The 26,254-nt window shown below is 41.8% G+C and overlaps 2 protein-coding genes across 2 annotated transcripts; both read right to left on the bottom strand.

Moving 5' to 3' along the window:
* Positions 1–4,464: 4,464 nt before the first annotated feature.
* On the bottom strand, positions 4,465–16,234 carry LOC139294634 (NK-tumor recognition protein). Its single transcript, XM_070916555.1, has 8 exons — positions 16,034–16,234; positions 10,683–10,828; positions 9,947–10,559; positions 7,747–8,404; positions 7,234–7,301; positions 7,029–7,125; positions 6,827–6,945; positions 4,465–5,010 (listed from the first exon to the last, which is right to left on the bottom strand). The coding sequence occupies exons 1-8, from the start codon at positions 16,232–16,234 to the stop codon at positions 4,465–4,467; spliced, it is 2,448 nt and encodes an 815-aa protein (XP_070772656.1).
* A 737-nt stretch (positions 16,235–16,971) lies between these two features.
* Positions 16,972–23,788, bottom strand: fam98a (family with sequence similarity 98 member A). The gene is made up of 8 exons (XM_070916144.1): positions 23,748–23,788; positions 22,890–23,038; positions 22,352–22,486; positions 20,555–20,736; positions 20,234–20,314; positions 20,025–20,141; positions 19,561–19,728; positions 16,972–18,320 (listed from the first exon to the last, which is right to left on the bottom strand). The coding sequence occupies exons 1-8, from the start codon at positions 23,783–23,785 to the stop codon at positions 17,661–17,663; spliced, it is 1,530 nt and encodes a 509-aa protein (XP_070772245.1). The 5' UTR covers positions 23,786–23,788; the 3' UTR covers positions 16,972–17,660.
* Positions 23,789–26,254: the final 2,466 nt, after the last annotated feature.

The following is a 26,254-nucleotide window of genomic DNA, read 5'->3' as shown; positions in this document are numbered from 1 at the left end:
TTAAGTTGGCTAAAGTTGTTTTCGTTGACCTCGTATTCGCTGTAGACGTTTTTTAAATTATAATTTTATATGCAATTCCCAACATATAACATCCAACATAACATTATTGACAAATACTCCTGACTTATTTCATTAGCTTTCCGAATTGCACGGGCTACAAAGCATTGTGGTAATAAACGATACAATAGTACAATACCATGGGTCTAGTTTTTTAGGGGAATACAAGTACAGAGAAGAAAAAAAAAACAACCCAAAACTAAAAATAACCAAAATCAAACGTTTGTGATTTCCAGTTTAACAACACGATTCATTTCATACATTAAGGGGCCAAATGCAATAATACAATTTACAGTCCTTGATGTTTCCGCCTTTTTCGGCCCTCTGGCACAATACGGATCAAAGTCAAGACACTTTAGAAACTTGTCCCAACTGGTCTCACCTGGGACTCCGCATATCACTGTGACTCTGTGACAGTGTCCCTTCAGAAAGTTCAAATTCAACTTGAAGTCATGAAGCCTTTTGTGGTCTAGGATATCCTTCAGTTGTACCTTCTCTGTGAAATAATACAATGAATTAAAAGTTTCGGCAATTTCTTGACTTAGTCAGGGGTCAGTAAAGAAGCCCTGTCTCGGAGATGGCTTGGGTAACTGGTGCCACAAAAAAAGTATATACTTCTAGAGTAAAATTCCACCACTGGAAAAGTAACTCCAGTGGTGGAATGTAACTAAGTACATGTTCTCAAGTACAGTACTTTGTAATTTCAGGTACCTGTTCTTTATTTAAGTATTTCTGTTTTAGGGCCACTCTGTACAAATTAAGACTTTACACGCAAAACTTACGCACTTAGCATATAAAATATCACACATCGCTCTACATTAAGCTGCCCAACAGTATATCAAATAGTTAAAATCAGCTACATTTAAATGCTGCTTACATGTTAATGCACCATCAATTCTACTATATATACTAATATCATCACTAACAGGGACACTTTTTGATACTTGGATGTACATTTTGCTGATAATACCTACTTAATAATACCTAAATACCTATTTTTTACTTCCATAACATTACGAATGCAGGACTGTTACTTGTTGTAAATCTTTTTTGTTTTAGTGTTGTATTGCTACTTTTACTAGTAAAGGATTTGAACAATTTCCGGGCACACAACCCTGATTAGTGTGCAAGTTCTTCGATGTGGCCATGAAACATATCAGCTTTAGTTTGGAGAATATGACTCTCTCCAGTCGCTCGCCTTTGGCCGCCACTGATATTTTGACAAACTCCTGCTGTCATCATGTCTGTAACACCACTATGCACTCCTGGTTATGCTGGACATCAAGTTGGTATAATCTGCCAACAACTAAGTTAAACTTCAGATAAAAAGTTGATCTCGCCACAAACACACAATAAAGACATCTGGTATCTGAAATCATTCATCAAACACATGAATATATACAACAACAACAAAAAACAACCCCAGACCAGACTGTAGTTTGTCTTCATTCCACTTTATTATGACAGTTTTCCAAGCATGAAGATCTGAAACTCATGAGATGTCAGCACTTGTCCCCTTACCCCATAAACATGTACATTATTAACGGATATTAGGGGTGTAATCGTATCTGCATTCATCCTGAACTGGGCGGTTCAGTATGCGCCTTTGATACCTCCTGTGACCCAAACAATTACTGTCAAAACAGTAAACGGAATTAATTATATCTATATCAATGACTTTTATTTTATGACAAATAATGCTATTTAAAACATTTGTTTTCCCTGCTTTACCAAAAATGTAACAGAGACCCCAAAATCGAGGAATATAGGGAACTGTGTGTTGCGTACCGTTCCACCATTATTGGATATGCACTGTGTGTTCTACCCAGCAGCTTTTTTGGGATCTTGTTTCAGTCGCTGGAATTTTACAGGATCTTCAAGGCCACTTTTATTTCATAAATCAAATGATCAGTATAGACAGAAAACTTTGAAAGCTCAAACCCTCAGCAGACATGCATGTCTGACAGCACAGCAGAGATCAGCGTTTCATTTTCGTCCTGTGGTTTTTCTGTTCCGGGCAAAGAGTGGCGTCTCATGCAGCCCCCTGGATTTTTGCACAAGAGAAGGACACTCACCTTGGCTGGGGAATTGGCATTGTTGCCGGCTCGCTGGGGTTGAGTGCTGTGCTGGCATCAGACATCTGCCTACAAGCGTAGAAAATGTTATCAAATTGGAAAAGCTGAGTCTTTATATATTTTATTATTTTTTTCAGTTAGTTGGTTTTACAATTCTGTGGGGAAATAAAATATATAGAAATACGAATGTGTACATTGTGTTAATTAGAACACTCAGCATCCCTTTTGCCCCCTTAAGGTGACATAGCTTTACTGTACACTTCATTACATACAACTGCATTATGTCGGGATAAAGTGAACCAAAACATAGTAAAAACATTTGATCAGACTCCCGTTTGGCACATACTAAATATTTAAGGATCAGGAGCAATAAATGAGACTAGGACTTCCCTACTTTTGGCTGATCCCTGTGACTTTCCAAGGTAAAAAGCTCATTTCAAACAGAGGCTGTGGCCTTTGGGTCCCCCCCGAGCCCCTCGGCCCCCGGCCCGTTTAGTAATCCATTCATGCTGCCACGCGTGGAGGTCGCGATCACAGTGGGCTATGTGTTGCTAATGTCAGTTCATTCATTTACAGGAAATCCCACGCTACACTCTTACCTCTGTAAGGTATAACCTGAGAAGTTGGATGCCGTATCATGCTGATGAAGAGGAACGATTGGGTACCAGAGATGCACACATACATATAAATAATGGAATAATACCATTTCTTTTCTGTTTAGCTGCACTACTGAAGCCTTCTTTTGGTGTTTTTATTAGGTTTGTAGGCCAACACCTTAGCTGCTCTGGGGCCTCCATCATATGTTCTTTGTCTTACAATGGACAGTGATTCTTCTACTTCCATATTTAAGTAATCATTCATTGTTGCTGTAGCCTCTTTAAGGTTCCCTAAAGGTTCTTCAATACTGAGGTTTCCCCAGAAGTTTCATGTACATTTTTTAGTTCCTCAATTTTCCTTTAGAGGTTTCTTCCAAACTACCAACTTTCCCTAACCCTTACCAAAGTGCTTTTGTTGTGTTTTGTTACCCAACCGCCAGCGGGACTCATGATGCAAACCCCAGGCTGTGCTTTGCACAACCAACCATCCACCCCAATCTCCTCACCACAACTCCCGCAAGGTACAAAAAAAAGCAGCACTTCTTTCCCTCACAAAAATCCTTTTACCTGTGAACATAATCCAGTGATTAAATTTGCAACCTGCAACATCGTTGAGAAAACAGTTTAGTAAACTAGAAATTGGGGAGAAAATGTAGCATTGCTCTCAATAGCAAGTCACTTTCTATCTCACTAGCTGTCAAGGATTCTGCCCACCTGTAAAAACGTTGCCTTTTTGGTAACTGGTTAAGGCCAACGCTCTGCAAAGAGAAACAGCGTTCACATGATCACGCAATTGCAATATCATTTTAGTTGTTTTCCACTTTTTTTTAATTAAATTGTTAACATATTTCTGTATTTTACTTTCATCTAGAATGTCACCACAGGAGACGGACTTGTGTGTCATTTTGTATTTCAGATCAAAAGAAAAAAAAGGCAGACAAGAAGGAAACGGGACTCAACGGCAAAAATACAGATGTCACGTTTCTAACACTGCAATGCTGCTGGTGCTTGGAAAAAGACGCACGCGGTAGCATTGGTATTGAGAAAGATGAATGCGTTGCCAAAAAGAATCCATTGCTGAACTTTTGAAAACATGTGAAAGATGAAAACAGGATGCGAGACCTTTAGAGACACGCTGTACATCAACAGGTCCGTCGTCATGTAAAAAAATATAATGTCGGAAACCACTTAACAAAAAGGAAGCGTGCTGACATTTTGGAAGATGCACTTGTAGCAACAGCCAAAGAAGATTTATGTCAATTTCATCTCTGCGTCCAGTAGAAATCAGTCTGGGAAGCATTTGGCCTTTGTTGGCAGTAGCTCTATCAAGAACTCAAAACCGCCCCTCCCCCACTCCCCCCTTCTCTTCCAGTCTTAGTGCTAACGATAGGGTAAGACCTGTCTCTGTACTAAATGAACAAAGTTAAAATTGATATAAATGTTGTTGACTATGGTTGACAGCAACAAGTGCACTTCCTAACCTGTGAGACTGTTTCTTAAAGCACAATGACGAATGACTCCTTGAGGCCTACCTCCCCATTCTTCTTCTTCTTCAGACCAAGACAAAAAAAAAAGAACTAACTTGGAAGAGAAAGAAAATGATGACGCGGTTTTGAGGAGTGTAATGTTGAAACTTGGACCTTCAAGTGTAGGAACTTGGGCAGCAACAAGCTGCCAACATCATCTCAGGAACCAGTCTAATATAGATATGGAAACTGACACGTGTAATACAACAATTAAGACTTATACCCCTTCTTCTTTTTCTCCTTCTTCTTCTTTTTCTTCTTCGGTGATTTTGCTTTATGTTTCTTTCCTTTGTCATCGTCACTGCTATCACTGCTTTCGTGTTTTACTTTGGCTTTTTCTCTGCTGTCCTTGGATGATTTTCCCTTGCTGCCTGCGTCTTCCACTTGGACTTTGCTGCGGCCTCCGGCGGCCTGCTCGCTGTCCACCTCCTCTTTGACCCCGACGCTCGCAGGAGGTGTCAGGCCACGGGACACCGTGATGAGCATCCTCTCCTTCCTCATCTCCTCTTTCAAGGAGATGTTTTCCTGCCCGGCCCTGTGGCTTCTGTGGTCGTCCGTGTGTTTGCTTCTGGGGTCTCTCTCGTCCCCCCGGTCGCGTTGGTAGTCTCTGTGGTTCCTGTGGTCTCCTGAATCTCTATGGTAACCGTAGTCACTGTTATCTCTCCTGTCTGAGGGGTGTGGGTGTTGGTTACTGCTGCTGCTTAAATAGCGCAAGTGTTCTTGGCTGTCTCTAGCAAGTTTGTCCATTTGCACTTTCTGCTAAAAACACATAAAAAAAAAACAAGCATAAAGATACAGAAACCAAACTACAGATTTAGCTTTTTATGGGGCCTTGTCAGTAATGAGGCCAAAATGTAAAGTTTGTTTTGAGAAAAGAAAAGCCATGGGGTTGATAAAATCACAGAATTCATACCCGTTAAGACAATCAATGTACACAGCACATTTTAAAGCAAACAGCCTATTGAAGCGAAATCTTCCTTTTAACAATTCATAAGCAATAAAACACACCCTTGTTCAGCTGAAGGCATTTAGGGGTTTTGCTGCTGCAGCCTTACTTGGTCTGGTATGACCAGAAGCTCATAGTGGCTAATGCTAGGTAATATTAGCAAAACCTTGGAAAATATTGCCCTGTTAGTGACTTTACTGAGTCAATTTGCTCACTTCAAGAGTCTCCTCTACTTGCGCTACAGTAGTGTTTGCCATTATCTTGCCTGCTCCCACAGTAGGTGCAGTTTGGCAAAAGTTACATCGACTCTTTTTAAATGACCTAACAACTACCTTAAACTGACCTTTTCATTTCGACGTGAACAGACGACACCTTGTACTAACTTGTTTGTTTAAAGCATACTAAGGACTTGAGCATCCCCTTTTGCAAAAAGAACATACACAATTACATTATGATATTTTTCTTATTGCCAACAAATTCTATAAAAACACCAAAACCAACAATGCATTAGTCCGTCTCCCTATACTGTCTGACTTCCCCACCCTGTCTGTGGCGGTCCGCCCCAGGCCCAATGGTCCCTACTGAAGACATAAATCTTTATAAATGGGTCACAAATATACAGTTCTATTAAAAAAAGGCTTAGTGGTTTAATAAAAGAGCTGGTCACTGTAGTTTTTAGCAAATGTTACTCAAACAGGGGAAAATACTGCATTTGTTGGGGGCTATGTTCAGCTAATCCACATTTGGTGCTCTAGTGCAGTGGTTGCCAACCTTTTTCTTAAGGGACCCCTATTTTGCCATTGTATAGACACTGACGACCCCCACCCACATACATTTACAAAAAAGGGGACAAAGTAGCCTACTTCATTTGAATCTTAGCTTTGTGTATATTTCATTTTATTCTTTGCATAAAAAAAACAATAACTGCACAGAACAAATTGAAAAATTAACCTAACCAATGAAGTTTGAGTAAAAGTTTAAAATTCTGAATAGACTTTTCCCTGTGGATATTGCAATGCATCAGACAATTTTTCCTTGTATTTTAGGAACACAACACATGTCCATATTATGATTTTCTTTCTAATTTCATCATCATACATAAGTTTTAATAGTAGTAAAAAAAGCAGCCTGGCTTTATAATAAATATATAAAAAAATCTAACACAAGCCTTAAATTTAGTTGTCTAATTAAAGCACACACACATATATATATATATATATATATATATATATATATACATATATACATATATATATATACCCTTAAAATCAAGAGGGCCTCACGATCCACCCATGGAGCTTTGGCGACCCCCGATGGGGGTTGGGACCCTCAGGTTGGGAACCACTGCTCTAGTGAGTGTCGCGGGCAGCAGGATGGTGTATGTAGGACTGAGTCCAAATAAACTACAGTGTGTGTGTTCACGGTAATGAAGCAACGTGTCACCCAGGGCAACAGTGTGGCTCATTGATGTGTGTTTAATAGTTTTTGGACAGTGGAGCCCTATGGCACAGAGGAAGAAGATATGTTAGGCTTTGATACACACACAATACTTGTAGGATATATTCATTGTTCAATGGTTTTGGTCTTTTCATGAGCTTTGTTGGAATATATAGGAAGTATACTTACACTGCTAGGGTTACTATGGCAGTGGATGGCTGCATGGTTTTCAGCACTATTCAAATCTCCAATGAACTCCTCACATTTCTGGCAGTAAAACCCAATTACTGGTGTCAGAAAACTCAGTCCTGCAAATGGAAAAGAGTGTTTTAGCTTGGGATAGAGAAAGAAGACAGGAAGCACGGGATTGTCATTACAGAAAACATTTTACCATCCTGTTTCAACAATCCCTCCAGTTCTGTCATCAAGGATTCCATTTTACTCATTCTGGCTCGTTTCTCTCTCTTCCTTTCCTCCTCGCCCCCTGCCTGGGAAACACAAACATTCAAAATGAAAGGGTTCTGCGTTTCTTTAATGTGTCCAACTTTACCACTCAGATGTTGAGAAGTCAACGCCGCAGCATGGGAGTCTTTTACCTTGTGTTGATCAGCGGATGTCTGAGATGTGCCACTGCCATCTCTTTTAGTCCGATTTTCCTTTGTTGCTTAAGGGAGAAAGAACAACAACGTAACCCTGTAATCTGCATCGAAAGGATTAAACAATAAAAGACAAAGAAGATAAATCATCAGGCCGGGCGGCATCAGTTTCCAAATTAGTGGGTGCATCTCCACGTTCGGCCGTCACAAAATCTTATCCTTGACAACTGGAGAGAAACAGATCCGAAAATCAACTTGGCGCTTCTTGCAATTCGAAATGACAACCTTTAGGAAGGCAGACACACACCAGAGTAAACTAGACATTAACCATGCGTCCACACTTTACAGATCAGCAGACTTCCTTACATCAGGTGACTGTAACGTTTGACGCTGGCATTGTTCAATTTTATTTACTAATCCAATGAAAAGACCAAAACCAGCAATACTTTGTGTAGGCACTGTAGTATAAATATATATTTTAGTTGAATCTTTAAGTCAATACAGGATTCTCACCTTTGATCAGCGACTGTAGAGACTCCAGAGCTTGCCGTACGTTCGGGTTACTCAGTGCTGGCAATGCTAAGCCTGCTGCTGTTGGGTCTGAACCAAGAGCTACAGGAGACGGCTGCTTCCCTTCCCTCTGACCCTGCATCTTCACCATGATCTCGCTTATGTCTCCCGTGCCCAGACTTTTTAATATGTTCTTGATCTTCTCACACTCACTGCTGTCTAGATTGGCGGTGACTAAGCTTGAGGAGGTCATCTGAAGGGGCTGCTTCAGATCAGGCAGCTCCCCGAAGCTACTGAATAGGGACTTGTTCTGATGATGCTGTTGACTGCCAAGAGAAAGACTATCCATTTCCTGTTTTTTGGCATGTTCTCCAATCTTGGAAAACGCTGCAAAAAGTGTGTTAGAGGACTGACTGGCTTGTTTCAAGCCAGTGTCTTCATTTCCATACAAGAACGACTCTTCGTCTTCAAGCTCGTTGGCTTTCTGGGCTGCAGAGTCCTCTTGACTTTGTGCCTGAAGCCAAGAGAAGTCACTGCCTACTCTGTCATGGGGAAGGAGCATACTGTCATTCTCCAGTGATGTTGAATTCTCCTGACTGTCATGTTGCTGATGCCTGTGCTCGCCAGGCATGCGATCCACTTTTTTGCTTTCGTCTGAGGCCTGTACAGAAGAAGAAGAATGAATGAAAGAAGCTTTCCAACTTCTGGAGACAGCAGTACCGCATTTAGTCGGCACAAATGTTTTTCCACTGGATTATTACATTTTTCTGCAAACAGCATTCACTACAGTACTATATAGTATGATAATGGCAGTCATTTTTTTTGGGGGGGGGGTAATAAAGTTCAGATTTGGTTCAGCAGTCTGGGACCTTATTTATACAAGTGTACATAGGATCCATACCATAAGTTTACATGTGTACAAAAGACAGAAAATTACATTTATAAAACTGTACAAACGCAATTTTGTACGCAATCTTCCCACAATCAATTACAAAATGTGTGCACGTGTACCAGATAAACGATATCCTGCACACTATATACGCCCCACAGTCAACCACAAATGGTCAAAGTAAATCCCTCATGAATATTGATATATACATACTGCTCCGTGGGGAGGGCGTCAGTGGTGTTACAAACAAAAGAAAGCTGATGGCTGCTGCAGCAGCTGTTAATGTCAAATCGGTTTAACAAATCGGATCATTCCTGAAATTGAGCGACGTGGACTAACATGGAGGTGGATGTTAAGAGGCGCGTTGCTGCAGACCGTAGAGAGTATGACCTGTGTGGGCAAGAACACACTGGAGCTCACTGCTTAATATAACATGTCTATCAATATGTTCCATGTGCATTTTCATGGCATTTGCATATTAAAATGCATGCACGTTTTAGTGCACTGTCTCCCTACCCAGCGGCATTTCAATGCTCAGTTAGTGCCTGGCCGGAGCTCCAGAACTTCAGAAGACGTTAAGGCGCACAAGTAACCTACTTGTATATTACATATTACAAGTTAAGAATGTATAGTTATCTGGCTAGACACTAACTGAGCATTGAAATGCAGTTGGGCGGGGGGACAAATGGGGTCATCATAAAATCTATATTATATATAAAATCTGGCTTCAATTCACTGACTTGCCATCTGCATTGCCAGTTTCCAAAACGTTCCTGTGCATTGGTCAGAGTTTCCGTACAGGTTTGCTTTTATAGTCCTGACTTTTCTGTGCCAAGTGGTGCGTGCATGTTTCAAGGCCTGTTCTGTGTGCAATGGTTACGCATTTCACCATTTCTTTATACTCAACCCGGCAGCATCCCATCACCTATTCAACACCTTGGTCTGTGGCGGATCATCATCATCATCATCATCATACCATTCACTAAGAGCCGCAGCCATCATGTGTTAAAGTTAATTACGGAAAGTCGGCGACATGTTATTTTCTTGTACCACTAGATTATCTTAATAAGGACACTAGATGCACCTTCGTTTATGGATGATACATGCTAGTAGCTGCTCCATGTAGTCGATACAACTTTTTGCTTTGAATGGAACTCTTGGATTGGGTATGCGTTAAGAAAACGCCGTTGGTGTAACCTTGGCGTAACCCAACAGACTTCAATCTTCAAGAATCATATTTCTTTGTGGTGATTTATACTGATAACAGCCTGGAAAAAAAAGAAGATATTTTGTAGAATGAATGATGAGCTCTACCTGAATAGTGAGGATGGCGTCTTTGAGGGTGGGCAACCGCTCTTCCAGTTCTTTGCTGTTCATGACCAGCTTCAGTCCTTCTAACAGACTGTTCCCTGTCAGATTATTACCGCTGCCAACACTGCTGCAGCTGGGGCTGGGGCTCCTCTTTCTCTTTTTGTCTTTGCTACGGCTCTTTTCACTACTGCTACTTCGCGACTTGGACCTCCTGACCCGGCTCTTGCTTCGTACGTGACTCTTCTTCTTGCTCCGGCTCCGACTCCTACTGCGAGCCTTGCTACAGCTTCTCACACTGCTTTTACCGCGAGCATGACTCTTGCCACGAGTGCGACTTTTGCTCCTCCCTCTGCTACGGCTGACTGCTCGGCTTTTGCTTCGCGCACGGCTCTTGGCTCGGGATCTGCCCCGGCTTCTGCCACGACTGCGGCTTCCGCTGCGGCTCTTGCTCCTGGTCACATGCTTCTGGAATTCAGGGTCTGATCTGACCGCTTCTTTCAGGACATTTGCCGACTTCAATGCATCGGCCAGGTTGTATGCCATGTTCCCTTTGAGATAGTCTGGGAGAGGTTTGTTGGCTGCAATGCATCTCAGGAATTCCTCACCAGCTCGTTCGCTGAAAATCAACAATGCATGTGTTTCAAACACCAACAAACACAAAAAGTATGTTAGTGCAACTGTTCCAGCTTGGACTTATACAAAACATTTAATTAACACACACACACACACGCACACATACCTGTTGTCTGGAGGATGATGTTCCACAGGAGTGGGATTCCACTGTGGGACTTCAGTGCACGGTGTTTCTGCAGGAGGGACGATCTGCTGCCTGCCTCCCAAAGCAATCACTGTACTATGGTCTATGGCGAAGCTGCTACAGTGGGGCTGAGAGTATTAAGAATTTACGTTATAGGGCTGTACAAGACAGAACTGCAATGGCATTTTTAAGATGATACTAATAAGTCATTTGCAATTTGCCAGTCATATCGTATCCTACTGTCAATCAGCTGCATCTTGCCGCAAATTAGATGCTCAACAGATTGAAAATGCTAGCCAACATAAATAGACAACACCGGTGTACCTGAAATGGAATAGGCATTTCCTAATTATCGGCAACAATCGAGATAATGCGCAGCGTAAGACACAAATCGGGACACACGGGTCAGTGCTTCTCTGCTGGCCCACATGGCCAAGTAACGCTGTTAAATTTTCGTTTTCTTCCTTTGTAGACCAATGAACTGCAAATGTATATTACCTGTCAAAATTTAGCACAAGTTTAAATAAGTTTTTGTATAATGTTGTTGATAGCATACAATCATCATCATCTCATTATGTGCATTGTCTATAAGCCCAGCACATAAATTGAAAGCAAAGTAGTAAATCCTTGAGACTCTGGGTGATGTGATTGGTAGCCGTTTGATCCAACGAAACCTCTTTTTATCTTAATGTTCGACAGCTCTTCTGAAATATCCGCACATGGTATCTGTGAAGGTGTAGTTACGTTGTGGAAGGGGGTGCATATCATCAATGATGTAGCTATGCCAGAAATGTGCTTTGCTGTAGCTATGCCACAACCCCTTAACACACAACTATAAATCCATCTGTTTCGTCCGAGAATGGTCATATATTGCACGTTTTGCGCACTTGACATACTCAAGACAGTGCTCGTATAATAAGCAACAGCACGGCGTGTACTTCCATTAGTGGCAGTATTTGTAACAGAGTAGTGGTACAATGTGTACCACACCAGCGCTGAGACCAGGGACCACAGTAAAGACCAAAATGGACTAGCTCAAAGAAAGACAGCAAACAGGTTTTCCTTTTTAACCTTCTTATATATTTTGTAATAACACTGTTGAATTCCCTTTGTGGGGTAAAACAAAACACAGCAACAGGGACACATTAAAAATAACTAAAAATATTCGAGCATTTCATATCTAGCTTAGGTTTTCTTACAGTTTGAAGATACTGGTTTTAAACATAATTTACAGTAGCAAAAAAAGTCATAATTGTGCCTTTTTAGCCTACAAAAAGGTACTGATAGATCAATGACATCTCAGTGAATGCCAAGGGGTTTTGAATGGACTGCAAATCCTGCCCCCCCAAAAAACAAAACATATTGCTTTAAAAAACACAACAAAACAAAAAAAACCCCCAACACATTTGAGGGACAAAAAAAATTAAGTGCTGTTCTGATTATGCACAACACTATGTGGTCTAAAAGAACAAAAAAAAAAAAATATCAATCATAGGAAAATGTAAACATATGCAACAAAATAGACCAAATGTAAAGAGAAAAGGGGATAGCAATTAGCATTCTATTTACCCATTCCTTCTTAGACAGTGAGAACTGTACAATTTTAGGATAGTTTCACTTTACTTTCCCTCCAACATGTATATAAATTGCTCTACTCTGAATAATAATTGTTATCTTGTTAAAATCTTTGAAATTACATATACTCCTCCTTCATTAAAAATCCAGATATAGATATCCATTCTCAGTGTATGTGCGCTGGAGGCTTCAAGTTTCCACGTCACCCATCCGCAAGTTGAATAAAGGACCAGGATTGGCTTCCAAACTATTTGTGATGTCACAAATCGGGCTTGTAGGCCCGTGTCAAACTCTGCTCATACATCATTCTGTACAGTGACGCTCAAACATTCAACTGTTGGGACAGGAAGGAAAACATATTTTTGAGTGGAGGGGGACTTAAAGTATTTCCTTTTGTTGACACTTTATACTTTCACAAGACTACATTTACTGTACATTTATCAAATTTATTCATTTGGCAGATGCTTTCTGCTAAAGTGACGTACAAATGGAGGTACATTGGAGGTACATTGGAGGTACATTGGAGGTGAACTTTCTTTTGTGCACCTGCGAGCTTTCTTCCTCCTTTTCCAGTTATAGAGGATTGCTGCAGACACTTTTCTACATGGTCCAGTGTCTCTGCAAGTCCTTGATTCCTTTATATTTTTTACTGAAAAATTTGGGAAGAAATATAAAGGACATTGTCACTTAAATCATTATTATTCAGATATTACATTAATAAAAATATGTATCAGAGTATCACCGTTTCTACTAAATTAATCATGTAAAATAGAAGCAGAAACTTAATTTTAGTGGTAAAAAATTGTATAAAAAGTAATAACCACTAATATTTGCAATCAGAAAAGTATTTTAAGTTGCTTAAAAGTGTAAAACCTCTGTAAAATGTGCCATGGAAAAAGCACGGCACACAAACAACCTCGTCTATTTTTCTTTAAAAAGGAACAAATGCTTTTACAGGCTTACCCAGGTACATTAACCACTGCAGCCAATGCAAGAGGCTGATCCACACTGTGCTGACAAATTCCGCCATGCCGTGTGTCGCCATGCGACTGAGATGACCTCTGCAGTCAGCCAGGACAAACAGATGAAGTCGCATGCATGAGATGTGGCTCTGTGGTGCAACAGGACCAAAATTCAATTGCTGTTGCAAACAGCGATCTCCAAGCCTTCTAAGTATAAAGTTACCGATATCTTGCCACTTTCATCATACAGGTATGATTCGGGTGGATTGTACTTTGTGTCAGTAATCAGGGGCTTTCTGCATTGTTTGATGAGATACAAGTCCTGATGTCCTAATGTCCTAATCTGCATCAAGCCATGGATGAGAAATCTTAAAGCAACTACAAGGGATTTTTAACTGGTTATGTCTCAATTTAATACAGATGCCTTTATATGACCTGCATAAGAAAACGAGACCATCAGTGAACAGATTGGCTATTTCTATATAGTAATTATTCATGCCTGTCACCGGGTCCGACCAACGTCTATGGCATGCATACCGGAAGAGCAGTTTTGAAGTGAGTAGTATGTTAGCCAGTTAACAAGGGAGCAGGGACGTTATATTTTTTGGTTATGGCTGACACTGGATGTAGCCAGTGTTGCTGACCATCATGCACCAGGCAATCGACAGTAGTTTGTACAAAGTTGAGAGGCTAGACCACTGAAGTGAGTAAACCTATTTATGACCAGGCTTTGCCCTTCCAATACATGCAGCAAGGTTTGATTGGCATTGACTTAATGTAACAAAAGCACTGCGAGGCCAGGCTTTAGGCAACGTTGGTGTGGCTAGATTAGGCTTTAGTTGACAAGTACTAGGTAATCGCTACGGTCACATTCATTGTTATATTGTGTTACTGTTGTTGGATAGTAGACATATGTTGTCTGCGTCTTTCTTTCACTCGTTTCCAAAACAAACGCACGCGCTGGCCAGATCAAAATCTGCACGACACGAGTCAGTGGAACACTACTGCTTTTGACCACAGAGCTGCCAAAATTGACACAAAAAAAGGAAAGTTCCTTGTAGTTGCTTTAAAGTGAGCCACGTCACAGAATGCATGAGTGGGCTCTTAGTCTTAGGCTGCATTCAGACCAAATCCGGCGTTGCTACAATTAACGCAGGGTTTGTGTGGCGGTGTGGGAGCTCTAGGAGCTAAATCCACTTCAACTTTTCGCCACAGCGGCACTGCGTTTTTCTTTTTTCCCCCCGGGCCCCCCTGCGGCTGACTACCCACATTCAAAATGAAAGGGAGGAGTGGCATTTTAGCTGCTACGCCGGATTCGGTCTCAGTGCAGCTTTAGCCTGTTGATGCAGTCATGGCATTACTGAAATCACGACAGTGACACAGGAAACAATCCAGAGAAAATAATTCAAAATAAAAGGTCTACGTTTTGGGTCAGTAGTTTTAATTATCCAAGTATATATTTTAAACCACTTTATACAATCTGCAAAATCAATTCGTAAACTGGAGCTAATTAATACAACTTACATAAATAATACCCGACATAAAATATTAATTAAAATATTCTTGGACGAGAATATTCATACAAGCAGAGGGCCACTCATTCAAAATAAAAGCTCCTCAAGTTTTCCCTCGCATTTACTGACCTTTGACCTGCATTTGAATCCGAGTAGTACATTGTTATGTAACGCTTAAATCAATCCCAACATGTCATTTGGTAAAAATATGGCCGTCCGGCCTCAGAGAGTCACAAACATATCAGCCAACCCACACGTCTTAGAGGAACTTTTCACTACTTTCAGATTGTACAAAACGGTACTTCCGACGCTTATTACCTTATTATAACTATTAAGCTTAAATTAAGTAATACATAACACTAAAACATAAAAAATGTTATTTGTTTGAAATAAACAATTAGCATGACCGCAAAACTGGAGTCACAAGAACAACTACTGACATTACCGCTGAGCCACAAGGCCCATAGAAGATACTTCCAAAACCGAATGCAACCTGTGATGTGTAACTTTTGTGATGACACCTTTATTGATCCACTTGTATCACATTAATCATGTCCTAGATGATAGATTTTATTTACGAGCTGATTTTTCTTTTAGTCATATCATGTCAGTGTAGGCACCAAGAGGTGACCTCGCACCTTGTATAACGCCAGAGGTAGGGGTTGTCCTACCTCTACCTTGGTAGAAATATCTACCAATACCTGGTTGACATAGGGTCAAAGGACCACAGCTGCATATAGGACTAAAACAAGCTTCCTGCACCTGTCCCTGCATCACCTCCTCTGTGGAAATGCAGCTATTTAAGTACGCATGCTGTGGTTTTCAATGATCTCGCACTGCTATGGTTTAATTGAAGCTTGAGACATACCAGCATTGTGTCAGACGTGGATAACTTCAGGCATGGGTATACAGTAACGTATCTTTATCTATATGGAGAAACCGTACCTTTCTATACTACAGTGAGGAGGCGGAGGACAGTAAAACCACCAAGATTTAGGATACTTTCGTCGGTCTCGTGACGCGCGTTATATGTGCCCCCATAATACCGGAGATTGTAGGAGAAATTGGAATTTGTTTGATACGAGAAATGCACGCAAGAATATGTGATGCTGTGCACTCAGGCAACTCTACCTTCTGGTGCAAAAGCAGACTCGTACATTAGCTAGCTCCATTTGTAGCTACTGTTTGCCCGGTTAGCGTCATGCCAGCCAACCCCCCTTATCTAAATCACGAGCTAACGTTAGCCAGCCGAGCTAGCTTCATTAGCCCGTCGTGTACACACCCTGATGAAGTTCCCTCTGGGTGGCCGGTTGTGGAGAAAATGGCTATCCGGTGCTGAGGCCGCAAATGGTCCACAGGGTCCGTGGGGCAAGTGTCCAGGGGGAGGAACACGACAGGGCGCCCCGAGTCTGAAAGGAGGGCCATGGGGTGGTGGAGGTCCGAACGGCGGTGGCCCGTGTGCAGGTTTACCTGGCCGGTACATGTTCGTGCTCAAGAGGGAATGCTAACTCAGTTATGGCCGAATGAAGGAGGAGGAAGACAGAAAACAGTTACCCAGCAAATGTGCTGTTTTGGCACACAAGCGGGCGCGCGTGGCTCCACCGGCTGTAGCTGCCACCGAGTATACAACAAAGTGACACAGGAAGCAATCCGGGGAAAATTATTCAAAATAAAAGGTCTACGTGTGGCCAGTACTTCCAATTCGCCTCTCCGATTATATATTTTAAACCACTTAACACAATCTGCAAAACCAGTTCGTATACTGCAGCTAATTAATACAACTTACATAAATAACACCCGGCATAAAATATTAATTAAAATACCCTTGGACGAGAATATTCATGCGAGCATGAGGGCTACTCATTCAAAATAAAAGCTCTTCCGTTCCGTTTACTGACATCGTGTAATTGCTTTAGCATTATGTTGTTGAGTAGTACATTTTTATGCACTTAAATCAATTTCAGTATGTCATTTAGTAAATTCTGAAGTCAAATTACCGTTACCCCCACATGCTTTTTGACTTGATACAACTGTACTGTATATATTTACTATGTGAATGATTGTCAGTTATGTTATTTTGATTTTTTTGTGCATGTGCAGCTCTCTACCTTCTGTACAGGCAAAATTTAAATTAGCTTTCTGCAAGAATTTAATTTTGCCTAATCATAACATTTTACAGTTCCTTGACTTAGGCAATAAGACCACTGAATGAAAAAGTGATAATGTTCTCCTTCCAGATTTTATTGCTCATTCATACATCCATGCAAAACACTTCCAACATCCATATTTGTGTGCACACAATCTTCCATGAGCGGCGCAAGGTGACATCTTTTAAATAAGTAACAAAGGAGAGTCCAGTCAAATCTACAGAAACAAAAAAATGTAGACTGGAAAGATGAAGCGGTTTTCAAGTAATCGTCAAATTCAATTCAACACTGGAGGACTTCAAGAATCCTACGCATAATAATGAGGCGTATTTCTAATGTGAGGTGCACAGTGGGTGCACCAACACCTTTCAAAACAAAATGTCCAATATAAGGCTAATCAAGTGTCAAAATGAGGTCAAAACAGCAGAGTCCAACTAATCGACTAACTATTTATTACAGAGCTGTTGGCTTCAATATTGGTATTGAGGAGGCAGAGAAAACACCGACACACTAGTATGAAAAAGCAAAAGGACTATATTAGAAGAAGCCCTCTGTATTAAAGCAATAATTCCAAAACAGCCTGTAGTTTGTATTCAGTATCTGTGTGTGTGTGTATGTCCAAGTCCTCATTTAACATTTTAGTCAACTTTTAACCATGCAACAAAAATTCAAGATTGGCTGATAAGGCATTTAAAATCTGTTCACGCATGTTAAGCAGTCGGTCTTTGAGTGGACTCTGCTGCAATGCCCCACACGGTGTCTTCAACTAGTGTAGTGTCTGCCTTGATTAAAGCCAGCTTGGTTGTAGTGCTGCCCGCCATGTTGGAAGAACTGTTCAAACTGTCCTCCTTGGTTAAAATTCTGGCCCCCTCTCCCTCCCCCTCCCCAGCCTCCTCCTTGTCCCCCTCCTCCTCGGCCTCCTCTTCCCCTGCCCCCCCGACCTCCTCGACCCACGCCTCTCTCCTGATGCCAGCCTCCATCTTGGTGATAATTGTCATGGTAACCTCCTCCTCCGTGGTAGCCAGGGTCCTGGAAGCCTCCTTGGTTGTTCCCTCCTCCGTAACCACCTCTCCCTCCTCCTCCCCCCTGATGACCTCCTGCATCTTGGTAGTGGCCCTGGTTGTAACCGCCTCTTCCTCCTCCACCTCCGTCTCCCCAGCCTCCCTGCACCTTCCCCCCTCTGCTGCCCCCCCCTCTACCTCCCCTGTCTCCATGTCCACCTCCGCCTCCTCTCTCATATCCTCCACGGCCACCTTGGGAGTAGTGATCGTAGCCCCCTCTGCCGCCTCCGTGCCCACTCCCACCATAGTGTCCTCCGCCTTGTGGAGCATCTTGACGCTTCTGCCAGGAGGGCATCTCTGGAGGAGGTGCCTCAATCTCACAGGGTCGGCCTCCCCTGTCTGGCACCCGGCCCATTAGAACCTGAGAAAAGGACACGTGTTACAACAAGACGGTTCAAAAGCAAGCCAACTAGCCAAATTTGACCCCGCTTTTGTTTGTTGTGCGTATGAGATTAAGTTTCTGTCATTTTGACACTCACCAGTGCGTTAGATTTAGGGGCATTTATTTGCAGAAATGGAATACAATATTCACAAGTATTTTTTTTGTGTATAATCACGTGAAAATAAGAAACGTGTTTTCGTTAGTACCTTAGTATGAACCCTTTTTATCTACAGAGGGGGCGGGTCCTCTTCCACGGCGCCTGCCATGTTGCACCGCTATGTTTCTACAGTAGCCCAGAACAGACTAACAATACTCAGCCTCTAGAGAAAGCCTTCTGTGTTTTTCGCAGCCACCGTAGGCTCTCCTACATGCTTGGAAGGGAAGGCTGAGTAGAGGGGACATCAGTTGGTTTCAATCTGCAACCTCACCGCTAGATGTCACTAAATCCAACACACCGGCCCTTTAACATGTACCAGATGCTGGCGCATGAGTCATTCAGGGCTTCCTTCATTGCATTGCTGAATGTAGTGCACAGTTCTAGAAAGTATGAAACTACATCGAAAGCACATTCTGAACCTTCTCTACTTTCTATCTAAGGCCAAATATTTGTCTGGTTAAATCAACAACATGTGTTAAAAGTTTGCTAATAAGTTCTTTTGAATTTTTTCACAACACAAAATGTGTATCAATAGATAATAGTCCCCTATGAACACATTATTTCCTCCAGTGTGAACAACGTTTGCTAAAACCTACAGTGATCCGCTGTTTTAGTAAATCTACAATGAAAATCTATAATGAAATTATATATTTGTGGCCCATTGGTTTCAGTGGGAACCAGTGGGCTTGGGCTTGTCGAGAGCTACAGATAGAGTAGGGGAGTCGTAAAGTATTGCGAGACAGACCAACACATTGGTTCTTTTCGTGGGATTTTTGGATAATAAGAGAAACATTGAATAACGTCAGACCCATTCTTTAGGTGGAGGCACACATGGCTCTGTGTCACAGAAAAAAAACTGCCTCTGTCGCTAAAAAGATGGAAATGGTCACATCAAAAATTCTCTTTGGCCTGCAGGTTTTAGCACACACCAAATAGCCAAATACTTGTTTGGACAACACACCAAACAGCCTTGGGGACATGGACCTCTGTGCATCCCATGTGAACCCTAACTCACAAGACAAAAGCAGGGTATTGACATGAAAAAGACTGTGTTCAACCCACCTTATTAATAGCACAAGCAGTCTTCTCTCTTATCTTGCCACTGCTTGTACGTAGGATCTTGGAGAAATCTTGTCGAGCAGCAAGAAGGTGGGCCACAGAGATTTTACTTTTGGTGCCGAGGGCAGAGCGCAGTGGCTGGTAAACTTTGGCCAACTTTTCAGCATGTGTCTGTAGGACGACACACAAAAGGAAGTCTTATTTCATTTTTGGAGAACACCACCGATGTGCAAACCATCTATATCTATCTATATCTCTATATGTCAGATAGATATAGATAGACATTATTATATTATAGATATTATTGTGTCATTTAATCCATTTGAAAATGTGGAAAGATATGGCAAAAAAAATTGTCTTTCAGTGTATGTTTGGCCTTTTTCACTTTTCCATTCTGTGTTAAACAAGCTGTTCTTCCATAACCAACTCAGTAACGCAAAGAGCAGACCAAAAAAGTTCCCACATACCTTTGCTCTGTCAGACCAACCGAAAGACTGCACTGTCACATCGAGACGTTTCAACAACATTTTTCTTCTCACTTCATACTCATTTACAAGTGCTTGGTTTATAGCTTCAATTTTTTCCTGGAAAAAAAGAAAATGTATTTAAACAGCCAGACGCTTATGCAGTGTTCCTCAATTATATTGCATTTCTTTATTGTTTTTTTAGTATTCACCAAGTGCACAGGTCCAAGGGTCTTCTTCATCAAGGGCTCTCCTACGTGACTTGGTGGGACCCTACTTATGGCTTCTTTCAGCTACAACAAAAAAAAAAGAAAAAGGACAACACACAGATGTGTGTCAAGTTAAAAAATAGATCGAACAGCAGAAACAATACATTAAACCACATTGACAAAAGCAGGCCGTGCACAAGTCAAGTCAATCCAATGGCACTGTGGTTCTATAGGGTGCCTTTTCTGTAGCTATTGCCAAGGATTGAAAGAGAATGGCCTAGCTTGAAATATGGGTTTAACCCTACCAGATGCTGCTGTACTGACCTTCTTTTCAATTCCACTGAAGAACTGGAACATGGTAATGTTAGCTGGAGGCTTGGACATGCCCAGTGCCATGCAGATGCCCTTCAGTTCCTGGAACACAGGGCTGCCGGACTCCTGGGCTTTCTTCTCAGGCTTATTAACCAGAATCATCCTCGACGCCTCCAACTCAGACACCAGAAAGGCTGAGATAAAAAAAAAAGAAAAGTGGTTACATATATAATCGCTGTTACAGAACGTTTAGGGTTCAGAGAGTCATTTTTAGAAACACTTTCAATACTACAGTGGCCTTGTGAGGTTGCAGGTTCTAGTCGTGCAAAAAGTCAGATTAAATTGTGTAGTACAAGATTAATAAAAACACACAGTGTCTGCTCACCTTTAGGTTTGCCAGTAAGCTGGCATGCACAATACAAGGGCCATTGAACTGGCACACCCAAACGACTTGCACCATTATCATTTTTGTTTACACTTGTTTACAACGTGTTAGACAAGTCGTAATATGTGCCGCAAGGAAAGCCTATTGTATGGTGAGAAGTTTCGACCATCCCAAAGCTGCGCTCTACGCTTTCACAAACACTGCTGAGGGAGAGTGAGCCAAAAGCGTCAGCAGAAAAGTGAAACGAGTCACGTCAGCTTCAGTGCTAAATGCTGTGTGGGACAATAGTCAACATTTTCACATGTACTATTTTAAGATGGAGATACCTGCCAAAATATTGCGGCCAATCCAACCTAACAAGCCTACACTGGTGCTGACACAGAAACATAAACATAAACACTGCAATCCGTAAAAGGATGGCCCTGTGTACCCTATGCTAACGGAGATAGCACTGACTGAAGCGCCTCTCCTTAGCATTTAGGAGAATTAAACTGTCTCTTATCATGGCTGCCACTTCCGGGTCATTTCATTTAGAAAAAATATATATATTCGACAGCCCTTGTCTAAAATAAGGCCTGCCCATTCAGTTATCGCTAATTAGACATCTGTTCAGGTGGACACGGCTACGCTGGGAATTAAGTGAGATTGTAGTCTGGTTGTGGAATATTGTAATGGGTGACGGCACATGCTAAAATGATGACTTTTCTATTTCCCAACACAGCACACCGGTGTTTCTAAACAGGAATGACGGCTTGAATTTGTCTTGTCGTGTGGGCTTCGAATGAAGAAAAACTGGGAGAGGGTGTGAATATTTGAAGAGTGGGTGTGTAAAGTGATCATACCTTAACGCTCATTAGCTAAGGCTTGATTTAGGCGGCGTCGATGAAGTTAGAGGCTAGACACTGATGCAAAACAATCAATACAACAACAAAAATGTCTGCCACAGGTGTGGGACCTTTAAACCTCCTAAAGGCCTGATTAAATCTCTTTTCAGGGTTATGTGGGCATGTACAGGCTGTATTAGATTTGCATTTCTCCCTCAATCTCCTGTTACTTTTTGTTTTTGTCACGTCATTTCAGCACAGCTCCATCCAACTTCCACCTGAGCAGAGGTCTAATCAGCCAGAATGAGTGAAAACATCTCTGTGGATGTGCAGATGCTCGAAAAACTAAGGTGCTTATGCTGGCATCTAGTGGTGGCTGCATGCAATGTCAACACCCTGTGCGGCAAAGCAGTTCACATTCACAATATATGACTGTGCAACACTTTATCAGAGGTGGGTGTGGCACAACAGTCCATGCAAAGTGCAGCAGACTTAAGCCCTTCAGCCCACAGGCCAATGCAGCAATGCTTTCCTTCCACAAAAGATTTAGGGTGAAGCTGCTCTTAATATTGAGAGGTCTTCAAATTGCCGTTATCATACTGAGGAGCAGCAGGCAGTCGGTCCTGTTGAGGAGCCTCTGGGTGATGTCTCCGCTGGTGAGGACAGAGTAAGGACAGGCGAGCTCCGACAGCAGACCGCTCATCTCCAGCTGGAAACTCTCTGCCTCGCTCGGACCTGGGGAGGGGTAGAAGGACGCAACACACCAGACGTGATGTCATGAGGCACATAAACAGTCTGGTTAAATCTCACACATACCCAGTCTAAGCAATACAGCCAATTACATTAGTTTTGGCAGCAATCCTTACTGATGAATTTGAGACAACTTCTATCATCAATGAAACGCTTAGTAATGTAACCTAATGACTTAACCATAGCGTGCCATTTAACAGAAGTACAGTAAGTAAGTATTATATTTTTCACTTCTTTGCCATCGCCATCAACCTTTATCTAGCATGAAAGGGAAATGACACCCACAGGACCATTTGATGTGCGACCCTTCTGTCACTGTTCAATACATCCTCTTAATTCTGCATCAGGAGGGAGAAACCTCACTTAATGGTATTAAAATATGTCTTACAGTTAGTGGCGTGGACATTCTCCTCCAGCTTGCAGTACAGTCGAAGCTCTGAGACGATCCAGGCACATAGCTTGGTAAACTCAGGCGAAGCTGCTCCTCTACCCACAGCTGAATCCAGAGCCCCTTCCTCCAACAGAGGGCCTTGGTACCTACAAAGAGACGCACATAGCTCATATAGAAACACATAAAAAAACTTATTCAATCTGAACTCTTTGCCTCCCGTATCAGTGCAGCGATGATAAGCAAAGCTGGGGTTTGGTTTAGTGCGCAGAACCAGGTTTGACACTCAAGACTCCAAGTGCTGGTACTTGCGTTCGCCAATGACACCAATCGACATTTTAAAATCTGTTAATTTAAGGAGGTCTTGCTTACTGCGAAACGTGCAAGCCGCACAGAAATTGGCCGGGGACCTCTACCACATTGTGGGGGGCTAGTTGATATTTCCGCATATAAGTAATTAACCAAGGACTATCGAATCAATGAATCAGTTGTTTTTAGAAAGTTGGGCTAGAATTGGTGGGGAGAAAGTACTGCGTCGGAGCTATCCTGATATGAATCACGACGGGTTTAGCTTCTGCTGACGCAGCTTGTGGCACAACGTGTAAACTCTGTCTGCTGGTCTATTAATACCGGTACACACACACATAGCCATGACGAACATAAATGGCTAGGAAAAAAAATCACCATCACCCTCCGACTAACGTCAGCAACAACAGAAAGTTAGCCGTTTTGCTAAAGCAAGCTTCACCCTAATGCGCTAGCTAAAATGCGACAGACAGGGAGAGCTGGCCACTGGGATGCCACCCTTTGCACGTCATATTCATAAAGTGGCGCACATGTTAAGTTTTTCTGGCTTACCCTAAATCTTCAAGAGAGACGAGAATGTCATTCTCCATCCCAATAATCTGTCGTTATCGTTACTATGAAATAGGGTTTTCACATCAGCCAGCTCAGCTGATACACGTTTTACTTCTTCTACTTCTTTGGATTTATTGGCGAGCGGCGAAACAGCTTGCCGATACTTTACCGCCACCTACCGGAAAATGTGGAGCACGAGAAAGGAAGGAGACTTCTCTTCTTCTTTATTTCTTTCACACACACACATATATATATATATATATTTTTTTTTATTATTTTTTATTATTATTATTATCATTTTTTATCTTATATTTGTACATACTTATCATTTCTAAATGTATGCTACTTTTCTACTCTTGAATGGGAGCACCTGTAACTTGTATAATTTCCCCCCAGGGATCAATAAAGTATTTCTGATTCTGTTTTATGGCAGGTGGCAACCAGCGTTAAGGTGCATTACTGCCACACACTATGTTGGAGTGTGGACTAGAGTTATCTTTCCCCTTAACCAAACACAGACACACACACAACATAATGTATTATATTGTATGTGTATATATGCTCAAAAGCACTGATTCTTCTTATTTTATAGTGCTCACATAACACTGAGGGATGTTATTTATTATTTAGCATCTAAGGATATTGTTACTCTATATGGCATTGCCCTGGCCTCCAGCGCCACCGTGAGGAATCTTGGGGTTGTCCTTGATCTGGAGATCATATTTCTCCAGTATTAGCTTCTCTGCATTGGCTCCCTTAAAATCCAGAATAGAGTTTAAAATCCTTCTCCTCACCCACAAAACTCTTATTGGTCAGGCACCATCATATCTTAAAGAGCTCATAGTACCCTATTACTCCATGAGAGAACTGCACTCTGCTTGTGGTTCCTAGAGTCTCCAAAAGCCGAGCAGGAGCCAGAGCCTTCACCTATAAGACTCCTCTCCTGTGGAATCAGCTCCCAGTTTGAGTCCGGGAGGCAGACACACTCTTTACTTTTAAGAGTAGGCTTAAAACTTTGCTTTTTGATAATGCTTATAGTTAGGCCTGGCTCAGGCCTGCCTGGACCAGCCCCCTAGTTATGCTGCTATAGGCCTACACTGCTGGGAGACTTCCCATGATGCACTGAGCTTTCCTCCTCTCCCTCTCCATCTTTACACATTCATGTCCCTCCGATGCATGTTACTAACTTTATATCTTCCCCGGAGTTTCTCTGTGCTTTCTCGTCTCGCAGGTTCCTGTGGATCGTGGTCCTGGTACACCTGGCTGCTGCTGCTGCCATGGGCCTGCCTGACTCTCATCACTACAGTTATTATGTTTAGTCGTAGTTCTGTTTCTATTGAAGTTGTTATTGCTATTATTAATCATATCTCAGTTATTATCACAACTGTAACTACTACTATCAGTCATATTTCCATTGTTATTATAATTATAGTTGCTATGGCTACTGCTGGTGCTGCTATACATCTCTGCCTGTCTATCTGTCTGTCTGTCTGTCTGTTTGTCTCTCTCTGTCCAACCCAACCGGTCAAAGCAGATGACCCCCCCCCCCCCCCACCTAGAGTCTGGTTCTGCTCGAAGTTTCTGCCTCTTAAAAGGAAGTTTTGCCTTGCCACTGTCATCAAAGTGCTTGCTCATGATTAGGATGTGGGTTAGGACCCCAACCCCTATTAGGGGCAGGTGGTGCTCGGGCCCTCCCCCAGGTGGCTCCCCAGTGTTGTGGTACCGTAGGTTGGCCACAGCGTTTGCCGTAGCGAACCTCGGTCCACTCATTTCCCCATCCACCCATGATGGCAGTGGTGAAGGGGTTAATGAAATGTGTTTTTTTAATAGTTTTTTTAAACCTGAAATGAAATAAAATGAAATAAAACCAGTTTTTTAATGTAAATAACTTATTTAGTCTTGAAAAAACAAAAAATCAAAAATCAAAATCAAAAAATCAAAAAATCAAAAAAAATGTATCAAATGTATAAAATCAAATTAGTGTGCCCGTCTGGCGACGTTTCGACCTAATGTAGGTCTTCTTCAGGCCAAAGCACACTAAAACTGAATAAAATGTGAACCAGCGGCTGTAATGCAGTCTAGGTGTTGCTTCGTCCTTAGTCGAAGTGAGAGTGAGAGACTTTCCCCTGCTCCTCTATTTATAACCTCTGTTTCAAGTTCCCCTTTTTCCTTTGACACTAAGTTTCGTTTTTCCCATTAAGTTAACCCCTTGTATTCCAGTTGTTTTTTAATTCCCTATATATTAATACTGTTTTTAATTGTACATCCCTCCTAATAATAAATTATATTCCCAATTTGTGTCTGAAATCTGTATTTAATTATGAAATAAATTATGAATTTTTGTTAACCCTTTGTATGCCGATTATTTTATAATTCCCTTTCTTTTAGTACTATTTTTAGTTTTGCATCCCACCCAACAATAAATTATGTTCCCATTTTGTGTCCTACATTGTATTAAATTATCAAATATTTTTAACCCTTTGTCTACTGATTGTTTAATAATTCCC

The sequence above is a fragment of the Enoplosus armatus genome, chromosome 12, assembly GCF_043641665.1.
Source record: "Enoplosus armatus isolate fEnoArm2 chromosome 12, fEnoArm2.hap1, whole genome shotgun sequence".
Classification (NCBI taxonomy): Eukaryota; Metazoa; Chordata; class Actinopteri; order Centrarchiformes; family Enoplosidae; genus Enoplosus; species Enoplosus armatus.
This window is presented reverse-complemented; position numbering and strand designations above follow the sequence as displayed.

Coding starts and splice junctions, on each gene's coding strand:
- fam98a (XM_070916144.1), bottom strand. CDS start 23,785: ATGGAGAATGACATTCTCGTCTCTCTTGAAGATTTAGG. Junction 23,039..23,747: donor GTCTCTCTTGAAGATTTAGG/GTAAGCCAGAAA, acceptor GTCTCTTTGTAG/GTACCAAGGCCCTCTGTTGG. Junction 20,142..20,233: donor CCCTTGGACCTGTGCACTTG/GTGAATACTAAA, acceptor CTTTTTTTCCAG/GAAAAAATTGAAGCTATAAA.
- LOC139294634 (XM_070916555.1), bottom strand. CDS start 16,234: ATGTACCGGCCAGGTAAACCTGCACACGGGCCACCGCCGTTCGGACCT. Junction 8,405..9,946: donor ACGCCATCCTCACTATTCAG/GTAGAGCTCATC, acceptor TCTTCTGTACAG/GCCTCAGACGAAAGCAAAAA. Junction 6,946..7,028: donor GGGATTGTTGAAACAGGATG/GTAAAATGTTTT, acceptor TTCCATTTGCAG/GACTGAGTTTTCTGACACCA.